This window comes from Nuphar pumila, chromosome 5 (assembly GCF_984573655.1).
Source record: "Nuphar pumila chromosome 5, dmNupPumi1.hap1.1, whole genome shotgun sequence".
In the NCBI taxonomy this organism is placed as follows: domain Eukaryota; kingdom Viridiplantae; phylum Streptophyta; class Magnoliopsida; order Nymphaeales; family Nymphaeaceae; genus Nuphar; species Nuphar pumila.
In genome coordinates this window covers 14,307,880-14,327,868 of record NC_143253.1, presented here as the reverse complement: position 1 = coordinate 14,327,868, position 19,989 = coordinate 14,307,880, and the positions used below count along the sequence as shown (strand labels likewise).

Sequence of the window (19,989 nt, the reverse complement as noted above, 5' to 3'; positions counted from 1 at the left end):
CCAACCCGACCCATGGGATAATTAAAGCCCGGGCCGGTCGCATCTAATCATTTGGGGTTCGGATTTTACCGGACCTAGTAGCACCCACCTCCTACAACATTTACTAGCTTCAAGCCTTCACCAATTAGACAGTTCCCACTCCCCCTGTTCTTTCCCGTTTCACCCTCAAAACACATCCACGAGTGGGTCCCACTAAATCACTGGCGATGTCGTGCGCTTATGGGCCTCGTTCCCCCTCCTTCTCTCACTCTACACGATCGTTCCCCCTTGATTTCTAGGGTAAACGAGGGAGGGCATTAGCGTACTCCGGTTCTCTGGTTCGGCCTTCATCCGGAGAGGTTGAGGGGGGTAAGGATCGGTGCCCAAGAAAGGGGTTTCGATCGATTTTGCCCGGAGATTTGCTCCTGTCGGATTCTTTCTCGCACGTACGGATTGATATCCTTGGTCATTCTTTAGGTCAGAAAGCTAACAAGTTGGATCCTCTTTCGAGTATCGTTTCTCGTTAGCTGGGCATTCCGATTCTTTTTTTCTTTTTTTGGTTGTTTGATGGAAGTGATTTACGTGTAGATCTTTACCGGTTCTCATGATCACATTCCTGATATATTGAATTTCTTACGTCTTGAGCTAAATCTGAGTTCTTTATCTTTTCTTTGTGGTTCTTCGCTTGCTTTTCTTTGTTTTCTTTTGGAAATTGAAGAAGTATAGTGTCTTTGTCTTCGGCCGTGTGCGTGACTTCGTTTTTAAGTGCTGGGTATGGTGAACTTTTTGAATTTGGAGAGTTCTTGATAAGGTGGTTTGCGGATATAGACTGAAAATAGCATGATTTTATGTTTATTTCTTTCTAACTTCTAATTTGTGTCATAGATGGTTGATAAGATTCTTTGTGAATGTCAAGTCTCCACCTGTTTTTGACTGTTGGGTGTATCATGCTATTCTCATATCTTACTGGATACGTTGACGAGCTGCTTCTAGTAGGTTGTTTTACAAATTCGAAATTGTTTGATGCCTGCTGAGGTGATGCTTTGTGATTATAGAACTTTATTAACTCGACGTTTGAATAGCATTATTGGATACTATGACATACTATTGGGGGAAAGTTGCAGTGCCTTATTGGGTTTGTATTTTTACCTAGAACATATTTGTAGTGGGCTTTAAACAGAAAAGAGAACATTTTCATTAGTAAAGAGAAATATATCGGTTATAATCAGAAGGATTTCAAAAGACATTGGAAAGAACTGGCTTTCGTTTTTCTCTTTTTTATCTTCTTTTAGTTCTCCTTTGTTAGAGCTAATTCATTCAATTGAATGACCATATACTGACAATCCATTGCCATGAAATGAACTGGCATGAGACTGCATAATTGGGGTTTGCAGGTGTCAGTTAATGGGCCTTTGAATGGAAGACAATGAGATATTTTTTTGCGAAGTTTGCTTGATTAAAGTTTATCAGAATTTTCTAATAAATTTTTAATTATTTGAAATGTCAAGGATACCACCCTTTGTCTTTCTGTTTTGTAGTATTAAATAGATAACACATTTTTCCTGAAAATAGCTCCATCATGCTACTCGAGTGCAAAAAATTGACAAATGAGTTGAATGTTTATACCAAGGCTGTAAGTATCCGTATCAGTCGGGTCCAAATTTAGATAAGTATCGTATGGTAAAAGATCATAAATTTCACTAAAAATTTCTTTAAAAATCTAAAAAAACAAAAAAATCATATAATACAATAACACAATTTATTTATGTAATAAGATTAACTAAATATAGCTATGTTCTTAAACATTAAACAACCATGCATTTGGTTGTGCAACAGCCACACATCTAATCACCATAAATACAATCGGTTAAGACAAAATAATGAAACATTCAAAAGCCAAAAAGTTTTCATAACTCATTGCAAATGTTAAAGTTACATTTTTTAGTTACAAAATGTCATGCTAAGGAGAAAGGCATAAAGCTAGAGTTTAGAAACATATAATAAAAGTCATATTCAGTTTCAAACGTCAACTCAATGATTTTCTTCGTTTATTGTGGCTTGAGATGATGATGGGTAGGGATGACAGTGGACCGGGGCGGGGGACAAGGTCTCCACCCCCGTCCCGTCTCAAAATTTTGCCCTCCATCCTCGTCTCAAAATAGTTTTCTCCATCCCCGTTCCCGTCTCCTTCTCAAAAGAACTTTATTCCTATTTTAAGAGGAATAAGAGAAAAATAAGGAGAGGAAGGGTTTAGTGTTAGGAATATATGTATATATATATAAAGATTTTATAATATATAAGGATATATTAATAATTTCATTAACGGGGATTGGGGATTGGGGATCGGGGATCGGGACTAGGACGAGGCAAGGCAGGGGCAAGAGTAAGTCCATCCCTGCCTTCATTCCCATACGGGTTTTGATTTTCACCTTCATCCTCGGTCCATTCCTCGTTTTATGTCCTCCATCCCTAGTCCAAGTGGGGTGGGTTCAGAGTCTAGACGGATCCCCGTTTTACCCTCATCCACTGTCATCCCTAATGATGGGTCATCTTTATCTTCTGAATCAAGGACCACTTTTGACAATTTCTGTCTCACTAATGTTGCACGTACTCGTGCCTTTTTTTTTATCATCTTCTATAAGACTAGTAAGAAGCTAAACACAAATATCAGTAGGAATGCGATGTGTATATAATTTCAGGTAGAGTTGCTATGCCCGACAACATGACATTTAAATTTATACAATCCTCCATGCATTGCAAAACCACATAAATTACACTTCATTATTCCTTTCAAACACATTTTTAAGTCAACTGGTGTATAATATTTCAATGCAGGATCCTTTGAGAGACACCTTCCAAGTCCTCCACCATTAATTGACCTCCTAGAACACAAATTACTAAACCTAATTACTACAAAGATGTAAAAAATGTTCAATAGCACACTTAGGGACAAGTATCAACGCATTCATTCAATAAAAAATTAACAATGAAATGCATATTAGCATTAACAACATCATATGGACATCATTGAAAAATGCATGTTAACTTTAACAACTAATCAATTCAATGGATTCAACATATCTTTTGAATTTTTTTTCTTCCTCAACCGAATGTAGCAAGTTGTGCACGGCTTGCCAAATCAATTCAATGACTGACAACTTTTAAATATTTTTTTCTATCACCACAATAACGTGCTCAACTGACTACTAAAAGAGATAAAACCATTAAGAATTGATTTAGGATGATGACCAGCCAGAAGACCCACTAAGTTTTTTCTTTGTTATGAGAAGCACCCTTGACAAAACGGTCTGGACCAAAGGTCCGCCGTAGTAAATCAAAAGAAAATCCTAATTTAAGCTAATAAACTAGAATAAAAAAAAAAATAATTAATGTTAAAAACCTAAGAGGATTCTTGAAGCTGCAGTAACAAAGTCTCATAATCAACACTCAAAAGAAGTAGGGCATTTATCCCACACCTTAAAGAAACCTAAAAAGATGACTAGCAGATCACAATCTATATAGGAGATTTCAGACAAAGGGCTGCAGTCCATTCATCCTTTGCAAATCAAAAGATGGAAAGATAAGTCGAAGAAAAAATAGAAAATACAAACCGAGAACAAGAATGGGGAAAAAGTGAAACTTACCCAAAATGTACAAACTGTGTGTTTCAAATGAACGAACTTGTCTCCTCCTTTCTCTCCGACAACAAACCCTAACACACCCAAACAAATTTTTGGCCCTCGAACTCATCTCCTCCTAACTCGTCTCCTCGGTTCTCTGTTTTTCAGAAAACAAAGGGCTTTGACCCTCATTTGACCAAAAATCTGAGGCGTATACGCCTCAAGGCGTATGAGGCGCACGCCTTGGGGCATTTGCGCTTTATACCTGCGCCTCAAGGCACAAAGGCCCTCGCCTTGAGGCGAGTCGCATTTTTTGCGCCTTGAGGCGCGCTTTTAATAACACTGACCCATATATATTAACACTTTTGATGAGCCTATACGAGCCAAGGTCTTCTTGTTTGTGCTCAGCGCTATATGCTCATACGAGCTGCTTGTGGCATGCCTCGCCGAGCCCAGTTTGGAAGCTCAAACGAGCATCGTTTGAGCTGAACCAAGCCAAGTGACGAGCAGCTTGGTTTGCTTCCCAGCCCTAAATGAAGGGAGGGTGGCCCTTTTTTCAACCATAGAAGGGCCTCCTAAGTTCCTATCATCCTCATCAACCCTTTTATTTTAAAATAATAATATAAATAAAATAAGAAATGGGTTGACCATTGATGTCATTGCACTTTCTTTTCTGAAGTTATGTTAAAGTTTATTTTTTGAAGTTTTAAAAAATTCTGATAATAACATGATTAAATCGTGATAAATTTTGTTTTAGGATATTTTGAAATATCATGTTGAGAATATTTATTTTTCATTTAGTTAGTTTAATTTTTTATGATATATTCAAAATATCGTCAATATTTTTTACCATGCCCATTATGCATGCTCTCTTCTATGTTTTTATGAGGTATTGCTGTTTTCATTGGGTACCACTTCCTCATTACTCAATAGTTGTTAGATAGTGAAGGTACATTGGTTGCTCAGTGATGTGGTTTGGAGAACAGAACCCAATAAATGCTAATCTCATAAATGTTTGGTTTTGAATGATATGTTCAAAGCGTGCATCAGTGTCTAAATAATTTTTTTTTTTTTTTATATTTTATCATTCCCTCTTCTTAATACATCACCATATCCATGGGGAACATATATAAAGAACTTTGGTCCTTTGACGTATGTTCTAGAATGTTAGAAACCATTTCGATGTGGTTTTGGTCTAAGTAATATTTTATCTAAATTTTCTTCTTAATCCTTCCAGGACCCGAGAATTGCCAATGCTTTGATATTATTTGACTTGGTGTGCTGCGTGAATTGAAAACTCTTTGTGCACCTATTTTTTCTGTGCTGAAGTCTTGAATAATGCCCAAACTATGGTCTTTCTGCGCTGATTCAGAGTTTATTTAGCTGTTGATTTTGGACAATCCAATTAAATATTAATGTTTCAATTTCAGAAGGGTCATGGTTTTCACTTTTCATTTATGACCCTATGTTTGTCTGACATTTTCTATGTTTTTTTATTTCTTCAAATGCATAGGATCTGGTACGTAGTGTGGTTTCTTTAGCACTCAAAGTTGTTTTCTTCAGTTCTGATCATAAATATCTTTCTGACACAATGTTGACTTCTCATCTGCTCTTTTTGTTTTTCAGATAACATGCTTGCCAGACTTGCATTCTCAGCAGAAGGTTACTATCTGCTGGTCCATTTTGAGGGGCTTTATTAGTTATCAGAAGTCTTAACAGATTTCTTTGATGAGCACTGTAGTGCTCAAACCCGGGCATGTTCATGCAAAGGCCGTGTCCTGCACGAGATTAAGTTGTGAACTGCTGATTCAGAACCTTTATTTGATTATCCTACCTAGAAGCATGCTGAGCATTTTGGAGCTTTGTAGTACAACTATTTCTTTGGAGTTTGATGTGAGAATAAATTGATGCAGTTACAACTTTATTGACTTCATCCTTTTCGCAGAAATATTGTTCTGGGAGAGGATCTTCTAGCTCTCTGGAAGAGCCCGCCTGATGTTCTACTTATATCACACAAAAATTTAAACTCTTTGATGCTTTCCATCCCTTCCTGGAATATAAAGTGCATTAATGACGCGTGACAAGCAACAACCATGGAACATGCACCTGAGAAGAAATTTCCAGTCAGTTCAAAAGATTACAAACTATACGAGGAAGTCGGTGAAGGTGTCAGTGCCACTGTGTACAGGGCTCTTTGTGTTCCACTTAATGAAATAGTGGCTATCAAGGTTTTGGACCTGGAGAAGTGCAATAATGATCTGGTATGTTTTCAATCATATTAGAATTGCATAGTCTACTTCTCAAAAAAAAAAAAGGGAATTGAATTGTCTACTATTTTAGTCATACATGCTAATTGAAATTGTAGAGAATTGGCACCTCGATGCCTGTTTGTAATGGCAAAATCTTACTACTTTTTGAAGCAAATCATTCATTAACTAATTAATATATTTTTTCTTTTTTGATTTTTTTGCAATTATTGGTCATTATATAATTATGATTTGGGCAGAAAAGAAAGAGAATTCAATCCCCTTACAATGGTTCAGAAAGGCATGTCTAGGATTAACTCTCTCTCTCTCTCTCTCTCCACACACACACACATGCACACACAGAGAGATGCACACATCATACACACAACCTGCGTGCATGCACACACAAACACATAGATATATACATAGAGGGTAACTTTAGCTGGCCCATTCTAGCTTGTGATTGTTCAAAGAGACAGGTGAGTTAGGACTAGTTTTGAGTCAATTACTTCAATGAGTCTATACGAACGTGATCTAGTTCTCTAAGGCAGATGTAAGTTCTATCTGATAATGATGCATACATATCTTACTAGTTGAGCCTGACATGTTTCATGAGCTTAGCACATGAATGATCTTCATAGCCATGTATGTTTCAATTGAAATGTGCAACCTCACCATCTCCTGTGTGGCTCTTAATTTGTCAGCACAACTCAAACAATTCCCTTTAACCATTTATAGCTGGTCCCTTATTAGGATGGTTTTGACAAGTATTTATGATCTTCTAAAATCCAGTACTTGATGTAGTCAAAATTTACTCATATTATTTTATTTTGCCTTCTATTACATTCTTGACTTGTCCCCTTTGGCTGCAATGTTCCCTGTAAGAAAAGCCTCAGTGATTGGATTTATTGCTCAGAGCTGATGCTATCTTTTGTACAGGATGGAATTCGCCGTGAGGTGCAGACTATGAGCTTGACAGGTCATCCTAATCTGCTAAGGGCACATTGCTCATTCACGAATGACTGTAGCCTCTTCGTTGTGATGCCTTATATGGCTGGGGGTTCCTGCCTTCATATAATGAAGTCTGGTTATCCAGAAGGCTTTGAAGAACCTGTCATTGCAACATTATTACGTGAAGTCCTTAAAGCCCTTGTTTATCTACATGGTCATGGGCACATTCATCGGGATGTTAAGGTAATAGCTTTGATGTTAATGTTCATTTCCATGCATTCAGCATGAAATATGTGCCTATTCTCATTACTTATGCATTCTACACAATTCTTTTGGTATCTTAGAGCATAAAGGCTTAATAATTGATGGGATATTCCACTGGCAGGTTATTATGTTTTAGCACCTCATCTTGATAATGTGCTGTAAAAAACACAAAAGGTTTTAATGCACATGTTATTGCTTTTTTTTTTTCTATAGAACATATGGTTTTTAGTTTCATGAATTGTTATGTTTAGTATGTGCGATATATTGATTATTTTCTTGATCTTTTTCTAGAAATGCATCAATAAGCTAATGAATGCGCCAGTAATGCATCACACACAATGCACAACCACCAACCAATTAAGATGATTTAGTGCTGGAAAGTTTTTAACAGTATATCTATCGTATTCGTGGGTTTCTAAAGGAAAAATAATATAGAATTGAAAAAGAAGCAGTACACAAGAGAACATGTTACACACAATAAATTTTTTATTGTTCTCCATGAGTAAAAAGTGAAGCAGCACAGGTAGAGTGTTTTTGTTTCTATTCTGGAAGTCCTTATTTCTTGATATTCTTGCATGTAATGAACTAACATTGACAAAAGGTCACCTGTAGTACATACCTACGACAGTGCTTGACTTTCTTTGAACATAAGGAGTTAAGAATCTTTTCACATTTAAGCTCATTAGCCTTTTATACAAGTAAATCACGAAAGAATACATTGATGTGTGCCAAAGACATCCTTAAAATATTTTAAAATTATTCATGACATAAAATTCTGCCAGATACATGTATATTGGCACATCCACAAAGACTGGTAGTAAACTATAGATTAATCAAGAGAATATATCAAGATATTGTTTAGAGCTTGGTAGCCAGATAGTCTTGTCCTGTTCTGGAATCTCAGAATTGTGATTCATGAACTGACTTTTGCTTAGTTATTTTTTATTGACAAGAAATTAGGTACCTTCCTCTTCTTGATATAATAGCAGACTAAAAGGATATGTGCAAATATTAATTAGTGTAAAAAGAGGGAAATAGATAAAACCCATATATGTCCCTGGCACAGTCCACAGATTGATAAAGATAAGATATAGGTTTTGCAAATAGTACATAAGCTAGTAAACAAATTCTTCTGTTTAAGGATCTCATATGGAATCTCAAACTAGTGGCTGGGGATGTAAATGGTTCGGAGTTGGATTGGATGTGGCCAATACCATATTCACCTAATCGGATGTTGGCTAAACAGATTCCAATTTGAGTTTGGATTCAGATGGTGAAAAACTCATTCCAGATCTGCCTTTTTACATGTAAAGGGATTCAGGTGTCCATCAAATTCAGATATTTGTCAGGTTCAGTAGCAAAATTTTAAAACCATATCCACATCCAATTATAATCAGAAATGGTTTTGGCTTACCAAATGCAACTAAACGGAATCCGATACATTGACATCCTCAGTGATTTATGAGCATTGTCTTATTGGATATTGTTGGATATGCTGATGGATACAAGAAATTCAGTGTTTTGATTTGGAAACAAGGGAGAGATTAGTATTTGGACGTATAGTCCTTGTTTGAAAGAGATCATGACATTATAAAAGGGTGATATGTAAGGAAGAAAGAAAGAAAAAAAGAAAAGAGAAAAAAATGCAAGGAAAAATTGAAAAGAAATGGGAAAGGAAGAAAAGGTAACATAAGAGTGGAAGAAGAACAAGAAGGAGAAGAAACTGAAAAAAAAGAATTTTTTTTTAATATATTCAAATTTCTCTAAAAATACTCTTATTACTTTCTAATTGTTTTTGCAAGTTTTCAATTGTAAAACCAGAATAAAAAACGACCTGGTATAATTCCTTGTTAGAATATCCGTGGAACAAGATCTGTGACCATATTTTCCAACTGGTAGAAGACCCCCCATGTGCAGAAATTAGGGTATGTTTGCAAATCTATGAGCCACTTTTTCACCTGGAAAGTGGACCATTTTTTCCTAGTGGGGAGGTTTTTGGTAGGGTTTTCAAACGTGATTCATTTTCTCATGTGATTGACTCAAAAGATAAGAACATTCCTTATGAATGCTTTCACTACCCCTATCCTTCGGATGACGATTCTCAGCTACTTTTCTAGGTGTGATAGTTGCAACTTGCAAACGTGTCCTTTCTGTCATGAGACTTTATATCTTCTTTTTCTTTAAGAAAAACAGAGTAGGCCATTATCTTCTCTGAGTTTGTCAATGTTGGTGGTATCTTGGAATGTGAGCACTTTATATGGTTCAACACAGATTTTTTGGGATGCTAGTGTGGAAGCAATCAATCAATCTATCAATCTATCAATCAAGAGAGATCTGTCTTGAGCAAGGAATCAAGTCATAGGTCTGTTAAGTGCAGCCCTTCATTGAATGCTTGATAGGCTTAGATCTCAGAAATGACCAACTTCAAACAGAGCAAATAGATGCAAATATGTATTGTGTTTTAAATTGTTGTTGTGTTGAAAACACAATCTATTGCTCATGTCAAAGTGAGAATGTGTTATGATTGTGATTCTTAGCATGATGAGAACAACTTAATCTTCATGGATTTGTTTATTCTTATATTTGTTCAACACTGGAACTACGGATTCTATCTTTAGGTCATTATTTGATGTAGTTCTGTTGTTATTGATCTAAAATGTGCTCTTCATTTATTTAAATGTGATTCATGGCTACAATTGTCTCTATTCATATGAAAAATAGCTAACAAATGTTTTTATGACATGCTCAGGTTTAATTAAACTAGGGCGTATAAGGATATAATAAGGTGTAGAATGTAAATAATTATTGCTTATTGTTTTAGATGATTAAAATTCTAATAACAGTTTGATGAGTTGGTTTTAAGACCTGTAGCAGCATGTCTTAGAGGTGTCCAATAAAAAATATCATCATATGCATAATTTTCATATTTTTCTGTTTTACATTATCCTTTTACATGTAGAAGCCAGGTATGCATCAGATCTGTCTGTTTTTGGTTTATGGTAGTTTCCTTTTTCATGCATCCCAGACCTTGTTAGAAACTTCCAGCATTTTTATTATTTCCATTGGAGGATTTTTTATATCTGATAATTTTTTTCTCACAATATAGGACCCAATCTAGAGCTTGTGAGAAAAAAAGGGTTCGATTCTGGCCTATGGGGCCTTTTTTCCTTGGAGAATATGAGGTCTTGCACTTCTTATTATTGTATTTGAAGCTTCTTACATGTTAGGTGTGCCCACCCATAATCCATCCTAGGATGTTTTGTCTGGCCTCTTGGGTTATCTGCTTCAACTAGAAAATTGCTTGTCTTGACATCTTGAAAAGTTTGGCAGTGATTTTCTTGCCTTGCTGTTATATTATTCTAATTCCCTTGTTATCCTATTCATGTTTTTGTTAGTGGCACTCAATTGCATATCACAAGTACATATATTTTGGTTAGGCACCCTACTTTCCTGGACCAAACTTCATGCAGATTAGAGTTGACCATGCCTGTATCATGTTCTTCAATATCTTCCGTGTCTAGTCTGAGCTTTTAGATGATATTATTTCGTTATTCACCTCTTAAATGAATTCTAGCATTGATTATTTCTCTGTAAATGGAATCAAGGATAAATTAAGATCATGGATGCATCCATACTTTTAAATAATCAAACATCTGTTTCTGTCAAGTCCTCTTAAATGGATGCTCTTGTGATCATGTTATTTCTATGAAATTGTATCTTGACATTCCTAATATCATCTATTTGGGGCTTTCAGGCTGGAAATATTTTAATTGATTCTAATGGTGCTGTCAAGTTAGCAGATTTTGGAGTTTCAGCTTGTATGTTTGATACTGGTGATAGGCAACGGTCACGAAATACTTTTGTAGGAACCCCATGCTGGTGCTTTCTTAGTCCCTTTCTTTATATTTATGTTATGTTGTGAAAGCTGTTGAAGTTTTTCCTATTATTTGTAACATTTTTAATGTATCAACTCTCAGAGTTTATTGAGTAACTGAATGCTTCTTTCGTATTCATGTGATAATTTGATAGGATGGCCCCTGAAGTTATGCAACAACTGCATGGCTATGATTTTAAGTGAGTTGGGGAGCTCCATTAAACTTGTAGGTTTGTTTAAGAACCTGAAAAGGTTTAAAACCTTACCTCTTTATACTACTATTCTGTAAACAGGGCAGATATCTGGTCATTCGGAATAACAGCATTAGAACTTGCTCATGGTCATGCCCCATTTTCCAAGTATCCCCCTATGAAGGTGAGTCTTGGTCTTCCTAGTGGGTTAAAACATAGAATCATTTGATTGAAATCAACTTCCTTCTCATGATCCATAAATATAAAAGAAAAAAAAACATTTATTCTTATTTTGCTGTAGGTGTTACTTATGACCTTGCAAAATGCACCCCCAGGCCTTGACTATGAACGAGACAAGAGATTTTCAAAGGTATGTGATGTCTTACTGGAATAGTTTATGAGCTAAGCATTGGACACACTATTGAAAGCTGTATGTCGTTGTAGTCTTTTAAAGAAATGGTAGCTGCCTGCTTAGTAAAGGATCCAAGGAAACGCCCAACGCCAGAGAAGCTTTTGAAACATCACTTCTTTAAACATGGCCGTTCCAATGAGTATTTGGCACGAACTATTCTTGATGGTCTTGCTCCCCTTGGTGACCGATTTAGGACATTGAAGGTCAGTTTACGATTCTATTTGGAGCTTGACAGTGCCCTGATGCAGTACATGGAACTATTATGAGTTTCTTATTTATTTTTCTTTTCTTTTCCTTTTTCCTTTTGCTTCTTTTTCAGGCAAAGGAGGCAGACCTTCTTGTCAATAACAAGGTTTGTTATGGAGATAAAGAGCAAATGTCACAGGTTAGCAATTAGAACATTTGTGGTTGTTTTCTTGCCAAAATTTAATTCAGTATGTATCTTCAAGCCCCATGTGGATGTCATTCATCTTAATCATCGTACAGTTTGTTTTGTCTTTTGACACATGGTTAATAGGGTGACCGTTTGAACAGATGCAAATTTAATGATCACTTGCAAATTTCTATATCACCTTCCAGATTTGGTGGAAAGGTTACTTGTGAAACTCATTAGCCTTTTGTATGATGCCATGTCGGTGACCATTTATTTCAAGGACTTGTGATTTGACATACCTAAAGTGGTCACTTGCAACCAATTATGTTAAGTAATAAGAGGGTGGAGTCATATTAGTCTGACTTATGGGATTTGGAAATATGGAAGATCTAACCATTGAGTCCAGTTTCCTTGTGAACCACAAGAGTTAGCAATTACCTATCATGTCTATAATGAATTTTATGGCCTTGATCAGATATAGCACTTAACATTAGGGATCAAACGGATCGGGTATGGTTGGAATCAGACCAAATCTGACATTATTTTCCAGATTCAGATCCTTAAATTAAGTTGCAAATGTAGGATCAGTATTTTAGGTCTCATCTAATATGGATTTGGATCAAAATTGGGTCCAGTTGCACTTTTTGTATGTAAAGAACTTGTTTCCATTTTTTTTACTGGATCCAGTATCATTACATATATTGTGGATCTGGATTCAATCCTACTCATCGGATATGATTTGGATCTGGATACTTGGATTCATATATACTGTTTGCATTTTCGATTAGGATTCAGGTCTGATATGATCTGGCCCATACCCGCTTCGTTTGCTCTCCTACTTGATGGAAATAATATTATATCAAACTAAAAACCTGACTTGTTACTCTCTAAAACAATCATAGTCTGGAAATGGGAAATGATTCCATCTCTTAGTGATTCCCATAGCAATAAAAGAAAATCTTATAATGCTTGTCTAATTCATCAACTTTATTTTCTTGAAAGATCTCTGAGTTGCAAAAGGTTATTTTGCTTTATTTGGAATAGTGCTAACTATTGCTTTTCTCATTGGCAATTTTATAGATATTTGGACAGTAATTAGTGTGTGTTTTGTGCTTTCTGCAGCATGAATATATGCGGGGAATCAGTGGGTGGAATTTTAATCTAGAGGACTTGAAAAATCAGGCTGCCCTTGTAAGGATTCTTCTTTAGTCTGGATCTTACAGATTTGAAGTAGTTCACTATGTGCAAAGCATGTTTTTTGGCAAAGGTCAATGATACTGATATTTTAGCCCTGCCTGCGACATTGTCTCTTATGTAGATCCAGGACTCTGACGATGTTGCCAGTGTGAATGACGTGGATATGAACATAAATTTGAAGGACAGATTTAATGATCAAGATGATGGACAAAATATGTTGCCTGCAGAGAGAGAAGATGATAAAGGGGTTGAGGCTGCACAAAAGGTAGTTTGATCAAATATTTGGAAAATGATTGTCATTGTCCTTATGTGTTTAGAGAGCAACTTCGATGACAGCCTCTGCTTTATGGACAAGTGTGACAGTTTTCTTCAAAATCTAATTTATGTTTTTGTTCACTCAATACGTTGTCCATGTGGCAGCACAAGTTTGATTTTTAGATTGTATCAGATGTCAACCAGTTTCTAACCCAAACTGTTTCTGCTGGGCTGCCTTTGTTGCTTATCTCATCGTCAAGTTTTTTTCTTCTTCCAGATGACTTTATCTCCTTTATTTTTGTTTCCTTTTCCTTAATTAGGAAGAAAGTCGTCATCTACTAAGGCATGGCTCTCTGCCTTCATTTCCTCTTCAGCCTCTTCAGGCACTCAAGTATGTTTTAATTTCTGCTTCTGACAGATTACTGGTTGGTACAAAATGTTGCTTTATTAAGTTAAGATGACGAAGGTATCACTTTTGTGCTTTTCTGTTCGATGCAGTACCAGTAATTAAGTTTTGACTTATAGGAAGCTTTGGCTACAAGAGAATTAGCTTTACATTTTATACTTTGACGTTACGTGTTAAAAACTTTGCTGCCTTTTTTTGGTGTTTTTCCTTCTTATGCATATATCAGAGGAAATGAACTGAATTGTGTCAATTTTAATTGAATTCTATCAGAGAATTTTGTAGTCATCTTGAAGCATTCATTGTTGCAGAGGATATTTTGATGTTTCCGAGGACGAGGTGAATGCAAACAGCCCTTTTTGGAAGGAAGATGGTGAGTCTTATCCTGATCAACTATTTCAGATACAAAAGATGCAAGCTGTAGAAGACCAAGAAATTAGAGAGTGTGATGGTGAGAACCTTGCAAGAAATTGCACTTCATCGAGGAACACTGGCTTTCTTGATCAACTATTTCAGATACAAAAGATGCAAGCTGTAGAAGACCAAGAAATTAGAGAGTGTGATGGTGAGAACCTTGCAAGAAATTGCACTTCATCGAGGAACACTGGCTTTCTTCCTGGACAGGGTCAAAGATTCTTGAGTGGCTCACTTATACCAGAACATGTTTATGGACAAACCAGAAATGGTACTGGTGAAGGAGAAAGGTAGCGACAATAAGCCCTTTCAGTAACTTTATTGGACATAGAAATCATGGTCTTTCTCATGACCAACTTCATTAAGTTTCATTTTCCTTTTATGGACTTCTACTCACCAAAAAATGCATTTTTGTATTGTAATTTCATGGAAATTTGGAATAAAAAATTGAAGGGAGCATGTACAACAGAGATGCCAACCTGAGCGGAACTACAGTGGTCCTTTGCTATATCGTCAAAAGCGAAATGGGGATATTCAGCCATCTGGTATTTCTGTTTGTCTGATCATAATGTTTTTCTTCTTCCTACGCTTATGGTCATTGCAAGTGCTTTCATCTTGATTTTTGTGGTGGTTACAACAAGCGTCCATTCATTAGCAGGTACATCTGAAGGAACATTCATACAGCATAAGGGGCGTTTCAAGGTCACGTCAGCTGATGGTTCCCCCAAGGTATGGTTGATCATAACCTTTTTGTTGCATCTATGAGTCCCGAAAGTGCATCAATGAGAGAATTGTCTGTGACTGATTTCTTATTTGTAGAATGTGATATTAAAGGTGCAATGTTGGTCACTATTAGCAAAAGTATGTAGGTTTAAGATTGATTCTATGTTTGCATAAACTTTGGCAAGGAGCATATATGATCTGGAAGAAATTATGTAAAGCTAACTTGGAAATGTTTTCGTGTGCTTAACTCTGGAGCAGAGTCTAACTGAATTTTTTTATGGTGGCATAATCGGTTCTTTCATATTTATGGAACTCTTAAAATATCTGATCTTCATGATTTCTGTGGTACAGTAACTTCTTTATCTGGATCCAGCAATTTGCTATGGGACTGCATCTTGTGTTTATTACTCTTGATGGAGCTAGAGGCAGTTAACATTTACCTGTAGTTTGCAGTTAGTATTGATTTCATATTGGTATCCAATATTGATAAGAGCATAGAATAATGCAACCTGTATTAGTAAGTTTCAACAATTACTGTTAAAAGTGAATATTTTTGTTACAGATATTAAAAAATTAAGTCCATTCAATGAGTGCCTAATATATCCTTTAAATATATGTGAAAAATCTGTGGTTATTTTTTAAAATACATATATATGTATCTATATTATATATACATATTAGGATGTATTTTCGGTATCTTTTCTTTGTATTTTTTGTATATTTATTAATTTTTCACTTATTGTATTTTCAATGCCCATTAGTGGCCAAGAGCCCGCCGCACCCGGTGCGGTCATCCCGCACCCAAGGTTATATGTGTCCAAAATGGTCTCGGTCAACTTTAACTGAGTCCATTTTGGTCCAACTTTAAAAAAAAAATATACGTGTGTGTGTGTGTGTGTGTGTGTGTGTGGGAACGACTCCTCCCCTCCCCTCCCCACCGACCCCTCCTCATCATCCTTGCCCTCCCCGACTCTTCCTTTCTTCCTCTTTCGATAGTGGTGGTGATGGCGAGAGCAGCGAAATTAAGTCTCTCTCTCTCTCTGTTCCTCTTCTTCTTCTTCTTCCTCTTCCTCCTCCTCCTCTCTCCTTCTTCTTCCTTCTCCTCCTCTCTCCTTCTTCCTTCTCCTCTCTCCTTTCTTCTTCTTCCTCCTCCTCCTCTTCCTCGTGTCTTTCTTCTTCCTTCTCCTCTTCCCTCTGCCACCGCCTCCTCTCTTTCTTCTTCTCTTCCTTCCTCCACCTCCCCTCGTTGGTGCAAGGGCCGGACCTAACAGGTCTGGGTTCAACAGAACTGAACCCAAGCTTGGGTTTAGTTCTAAGTTCGGCCAGTTTTTTTTTTGTAAATTTTATTTTAATAAAATCTTTAGTTTTTTGGTTTTAAGGACTAAAATGATGAATTTATGCATGATAAATGGTAGATTGTTAATTTGATTTATTGCATGATGAATTGATGATATGATAATTGTTTTCATTTCATTAGTGTTAACTTGAAACTGTTAAAAATTATATGTATACCCTCCCCGCACCCCCGCACCCATGTTTTTTTAAAGTGCCGCACCCGCACTTATGTGACATAGCTGAGAAGATAAGGAACTAAGCTCAATGCTTTTTTGTTTAGTGTTCACATAAAATGCAGTGCCACAGCATCATGCATCGCCCAAACAGCCACCCATCTTGGCATTTCTCGAGATGGCCATGGTCTCCATCTCGAGAAATGTTGAGATGGGTAGCTGTCAGTGGTGCTGCATATGCAGCGGCACTGCATAGAAAATGTTCTTCTGTTTAACATGTTTTGCATGTATATTCATTATTATGGATTTTTTATTACATTAGCATTACAGCCACTATTCTTGCTTATCATGTAGGCTGTTGCCTCAACAAATTCCCTGCTCAACTCTTCATGTGCGACTCCAAATTCTAGAAGTATGTTGTCTTCAATCCTTCCGTCTCTGCAAAATATTTTGCATCAGAACACGTTGCAAAGGGTATGTTGTAGCAAACAGTCACTGATATCATATGCATTTTAAGTGTTCAAGGGCTAATTTTTCTTTTCAATTGGTTGCAGGACCAGATAGTTAAAATGCTGAAGTGCATTGAGAGGACTTCGGGTATTGAATGACATAACTTATATTTCACATTTCTGATATTTTTTTTGGGTACTTAATAAAGAATAGAAGGCCTGGTAATTCACTTATATTTGTCTTCAATGGCAGGCAGTCAGTCTGATACTGCTTTAGTCAATGCTGGTGACATTCCAATGGTATGGTTATTCTCTATCTTCCTGTTCATTGGCTAATTGTTTGTACCTGTATTTAATTTATCTTAGGAATATTTCTTTGTTATAAGCTAATTTTAGCATTTGAAATGTGTTTAGATTGTTTTATTTGGAAAAATGTCAAATGCTGTATATGGATATAGTAGTTGTCAGTCCCTGTTGTGTATTTATGTACATCTGTAAGCCCTATATCTTGGAAAGGCTCTAATTGCAAAGTGACCAAACTCTCACTTCTGCACCTAATTATCTATATTTTTTAAAAATCAACCCCTCACTTCCGCTTTCTTGTTTTCCCACACTGTAACTCTCTCTCTCTCTCTCTCTCTATATATATATATATATATACAGGAAAAGTGGTAAGCTGCCTACCTCTTTTCTAGCCTATGGCCAGCCTACCACGAGCAAACAAGTGTTTTCATGTTGTTTTTCGCAAATCTGACACTACAGATGTGTTTGGCATGGTCAATTTGCTAGGAAACACCACTTAGATCGTGTTTTTTCGATTAAAACATGATTTTTTAAGTCTTGAATATTTGTGAAAATATTAGACCATCAATTTTTAAACCTTATAAACACCTGCATGTCGGAATCGGATGATCCAATAGCTGATTCCTGTAAAATCAAGCATGTAGAAAACATCTGTACGGTCAGATTTAAGGAAAACATTTAAAAACTATTCAAAAGCCTGGTAGGCTGGTGGTAGACCAGCAAAGTGGTAGGCAGCTACCACCTACTCATGGGTGTGGGTATGCATGTATGTATGTGTGAAAATGGTACCAAAGCAATGGAACCCCCTCTTCAGTGAAAAACTATTGAATGGCATGATGGGGTCTGTAACTATTGATGTACCCATTTATGTGCATGCACATGTGTATATATGTATGTATTTAAATATTATGTATTTGATTGATACCAGTTAAGATAGTCTACGTGTTTTGCTTCTGGAACTAATTTCCCATCTATCTTCATTCATTACAGCCCCTATCATGGGATTCATTTTCTTTCTAGTGACGGATTCTATTGCTTTGGCAAAGTTCGTCATATTGGTGGAATGATTCACTGGAGGAAAGAGTGCTTATGGTTTTGTATTTGCAACTATTGATTGATTGTGGAAAAAAAGTTGAAAACCTATAGGTTCTAGCTTATACTCGGCTTTTCCTAATGTCATTTGTTTTGTTTGATTATCACACTTTTCTAATCAATTAATTTCTTCTTGTGTATTAGTGATCTCATGTGTTGTTGACTGTTCAACTTAATTGATTTTCATGGTGTATACAATAAATATTTTGCTTGATTCTTATAGATCGTGTCATTTTGTTATGTTTATTGGACCTTTTTGTTTATGTACTTTTTTCTTTTGCTATGATCAATCATGTTTCTCTAGAATGTTATGTCTCAACTATTTATTTTGCTTTTTCATTCTATTTGCAGTTTTTCTTTTTTATGAGCAATATTTGTGGTATAATTTCTGAGCGTATTAGAGTATTAGACGAGTGATAGGGATAATTTGCACAGCATTCATTTTGCTCTTGATTTATATATGCTCATTTTAGGGGTGGTTTTCATTTTTGTGAATTGAGACTGGTAAAGATGTGAAATTTTACATAATAATTGAGCATGACACTGTGTCCACCACTTTGAATATGTTTCTTTAATGATCTCATGTTTTTTTTTTAAATTTTCATTATGTTTTTTTCTTGGGACAATAATCTACTTTAATGATCTCAAGCCTTCACCTGGTATCTTGTAATTGTGCAATAGAAATTTAGTATGATAAATAAATGATGAATGATTATTTTTTGTGAACGTGCCAATTTCATTGTTGTACCTTTCGTAACATTGTTGTCTAGGTGTCATGCTTGCACATCTCTGTCTATGTGACAGAAATCGAAAAGTTGACCAAGATTACCAACCTAAAATCTGTTTTATGTGCAGCTTCCTTCAACTTCTAGTAGAGAAAAAGAACTGCAGTCACAGGTGATTCAACTGCAACAAAGGTATGAATTATCCATGATCAAACCATTTTTTTCAGTTGGCTGCATCATGCAATTGACAAATTCTTATGGTTCCAGGATTAACTGTCTTGGTGAGGAGTTGCATAAACTGAAGATGAAAAATGCTCAGGTAGAAGGCCCTTATCCTTGAAGCATAAAATCATTAGACTGACAAATATTTATGAACTTTATCTTGCTTTATTTTTTGAGAAATTCAAAATATGATGCAAGATTAATTGAAGGCATGAGTATAACAGCTTCCAACTGATTAAAATTCCAAGTTTAGATAACTTCAACTAATTAATTTCTTTGTTGAAATACCCATATAAATCCGTCAAGAATTCACTATAATATTTCTTTTTGCATTCAGAAAAATCTACTTTAAGATGCACTTGTGATGTAAAAAAGGATAATATGGTTCAGTGTGGTTTGAGAATCTAGCGTCGCTGTGCCTATGCAGTGTTCAACTTGTAATCTATGTCACAGGGATTCGGCCAGACAGGTGCCGCAGCCGCGTCGACGCGACGCGGGTGCGGGTGCGGCACTCGGTGCGGTCAACCCGACCCTGGGTGCGGTCAACACACCTAGGGTCATTTTGGTCCATTTTTTTAAATTGCCCTATGAAATGGGCTGCGAAATTTAAAAACCCCCCTTTTGGATGCTTGCAAACCTCTACAGTGAAAACCGATATAGAAATCCCACTCTATAGTGTTCGGTGTTTTGTGAAAGTGATGTTTTACAGCCTGTACATAATTCACTGTGTACTGCTTGTTTGGGGTTTTAAAGCCCCCTTCATATATTTCTTCTTTTTACTCAAGAAA

At 36.2% G+C, this 19,989-nt stretch overlaps 1 protein-coding gene across 6 annotated transcripts in view; it reads left to right on the top strand.

Annotated features, from left to right (window-relative positions):
- Nucleotides 1–249: 249 nt before the first annotated feature.
- LOC149836872 (uncharacterized) overlaps nt 250–19,989 on the top strand; it is a 39,852-nt gene continuing 20,112 nt past the window's right edge. Inside the window, exons 1-21 of one of the 6 annotated variants that reach the window (XM_090007160.1) lie at nt 250–456; nt 5,226–5,391; nt 5,545–5,860; nt 6,785–7,039; nt 10,815–10,939; nt 11,090–11,134; nt 11,228–11,309; nt 11,427–11,495; nt 11,570–11,740; nt 11,857–11,922; nt 13,033–13,101; nt 13,229–13,372; nt 13,683–13,753; nt 14,077–14,469; nt 14,633–14,724; nt 14,835–14,908; nt 16,765–16,884; nt 16,965–17,007; nt 17,113–17,159; nt 19,110–19,171; nt 19,247–19,298. In XM_090007160.1, the coding sequence (XP_089863286.1) occupies nt 5,693–5,860; nt 6,785–7,039; nt 10,815–10,939; nt 11,090–11,134; nt 11,228–11,309; nt 11,427–11,495; nt 11,570–11,740; nt 11,857–11,922; nt 13,033–13,101; nt 13,229–13,372; nt 13,683–13,753; nt 14,077–14,469; nt 14,633–14,724; nt 14,835–14,908; nt 16,765–16,884; nt 16,965–17,007; nt 17,113–17,159; nt 19,110–19,171; nt 19,247–19,298 (2,148 nt within the window). In that variant the 5' untranslated portion in view covers nt 250–456; nt 5,226–5,391; nt 5,545–5,692. Of the gene's footprint in view, nt 457–5,225; nt 5,861–6,784; nt 7,040–10,814; nt 10,940–11,089; nt 11,135–11,227; nt 11,310–11,426; nt 11,496–11,569; nt 11,741–11,856; nt 11,923–13,032; nt 13,102–13,228; nt 13,373–13,682; nt 13,754–14,076; nt 14,470–14,632; nt 14,725–14,834; nt 14,909–16,764; nt 16,885–16,964; nt 17,008–17,112; nt 17,160–19,109; nt 19,172–19,246; nt 19,299–19,989 lie in introns of all 6 variants that reach the window. The other 5 variants (XM_090007162.1, XM_090007163.1, XM_090007161.1 and 2 more) reach the window with 5 other exon arrangements.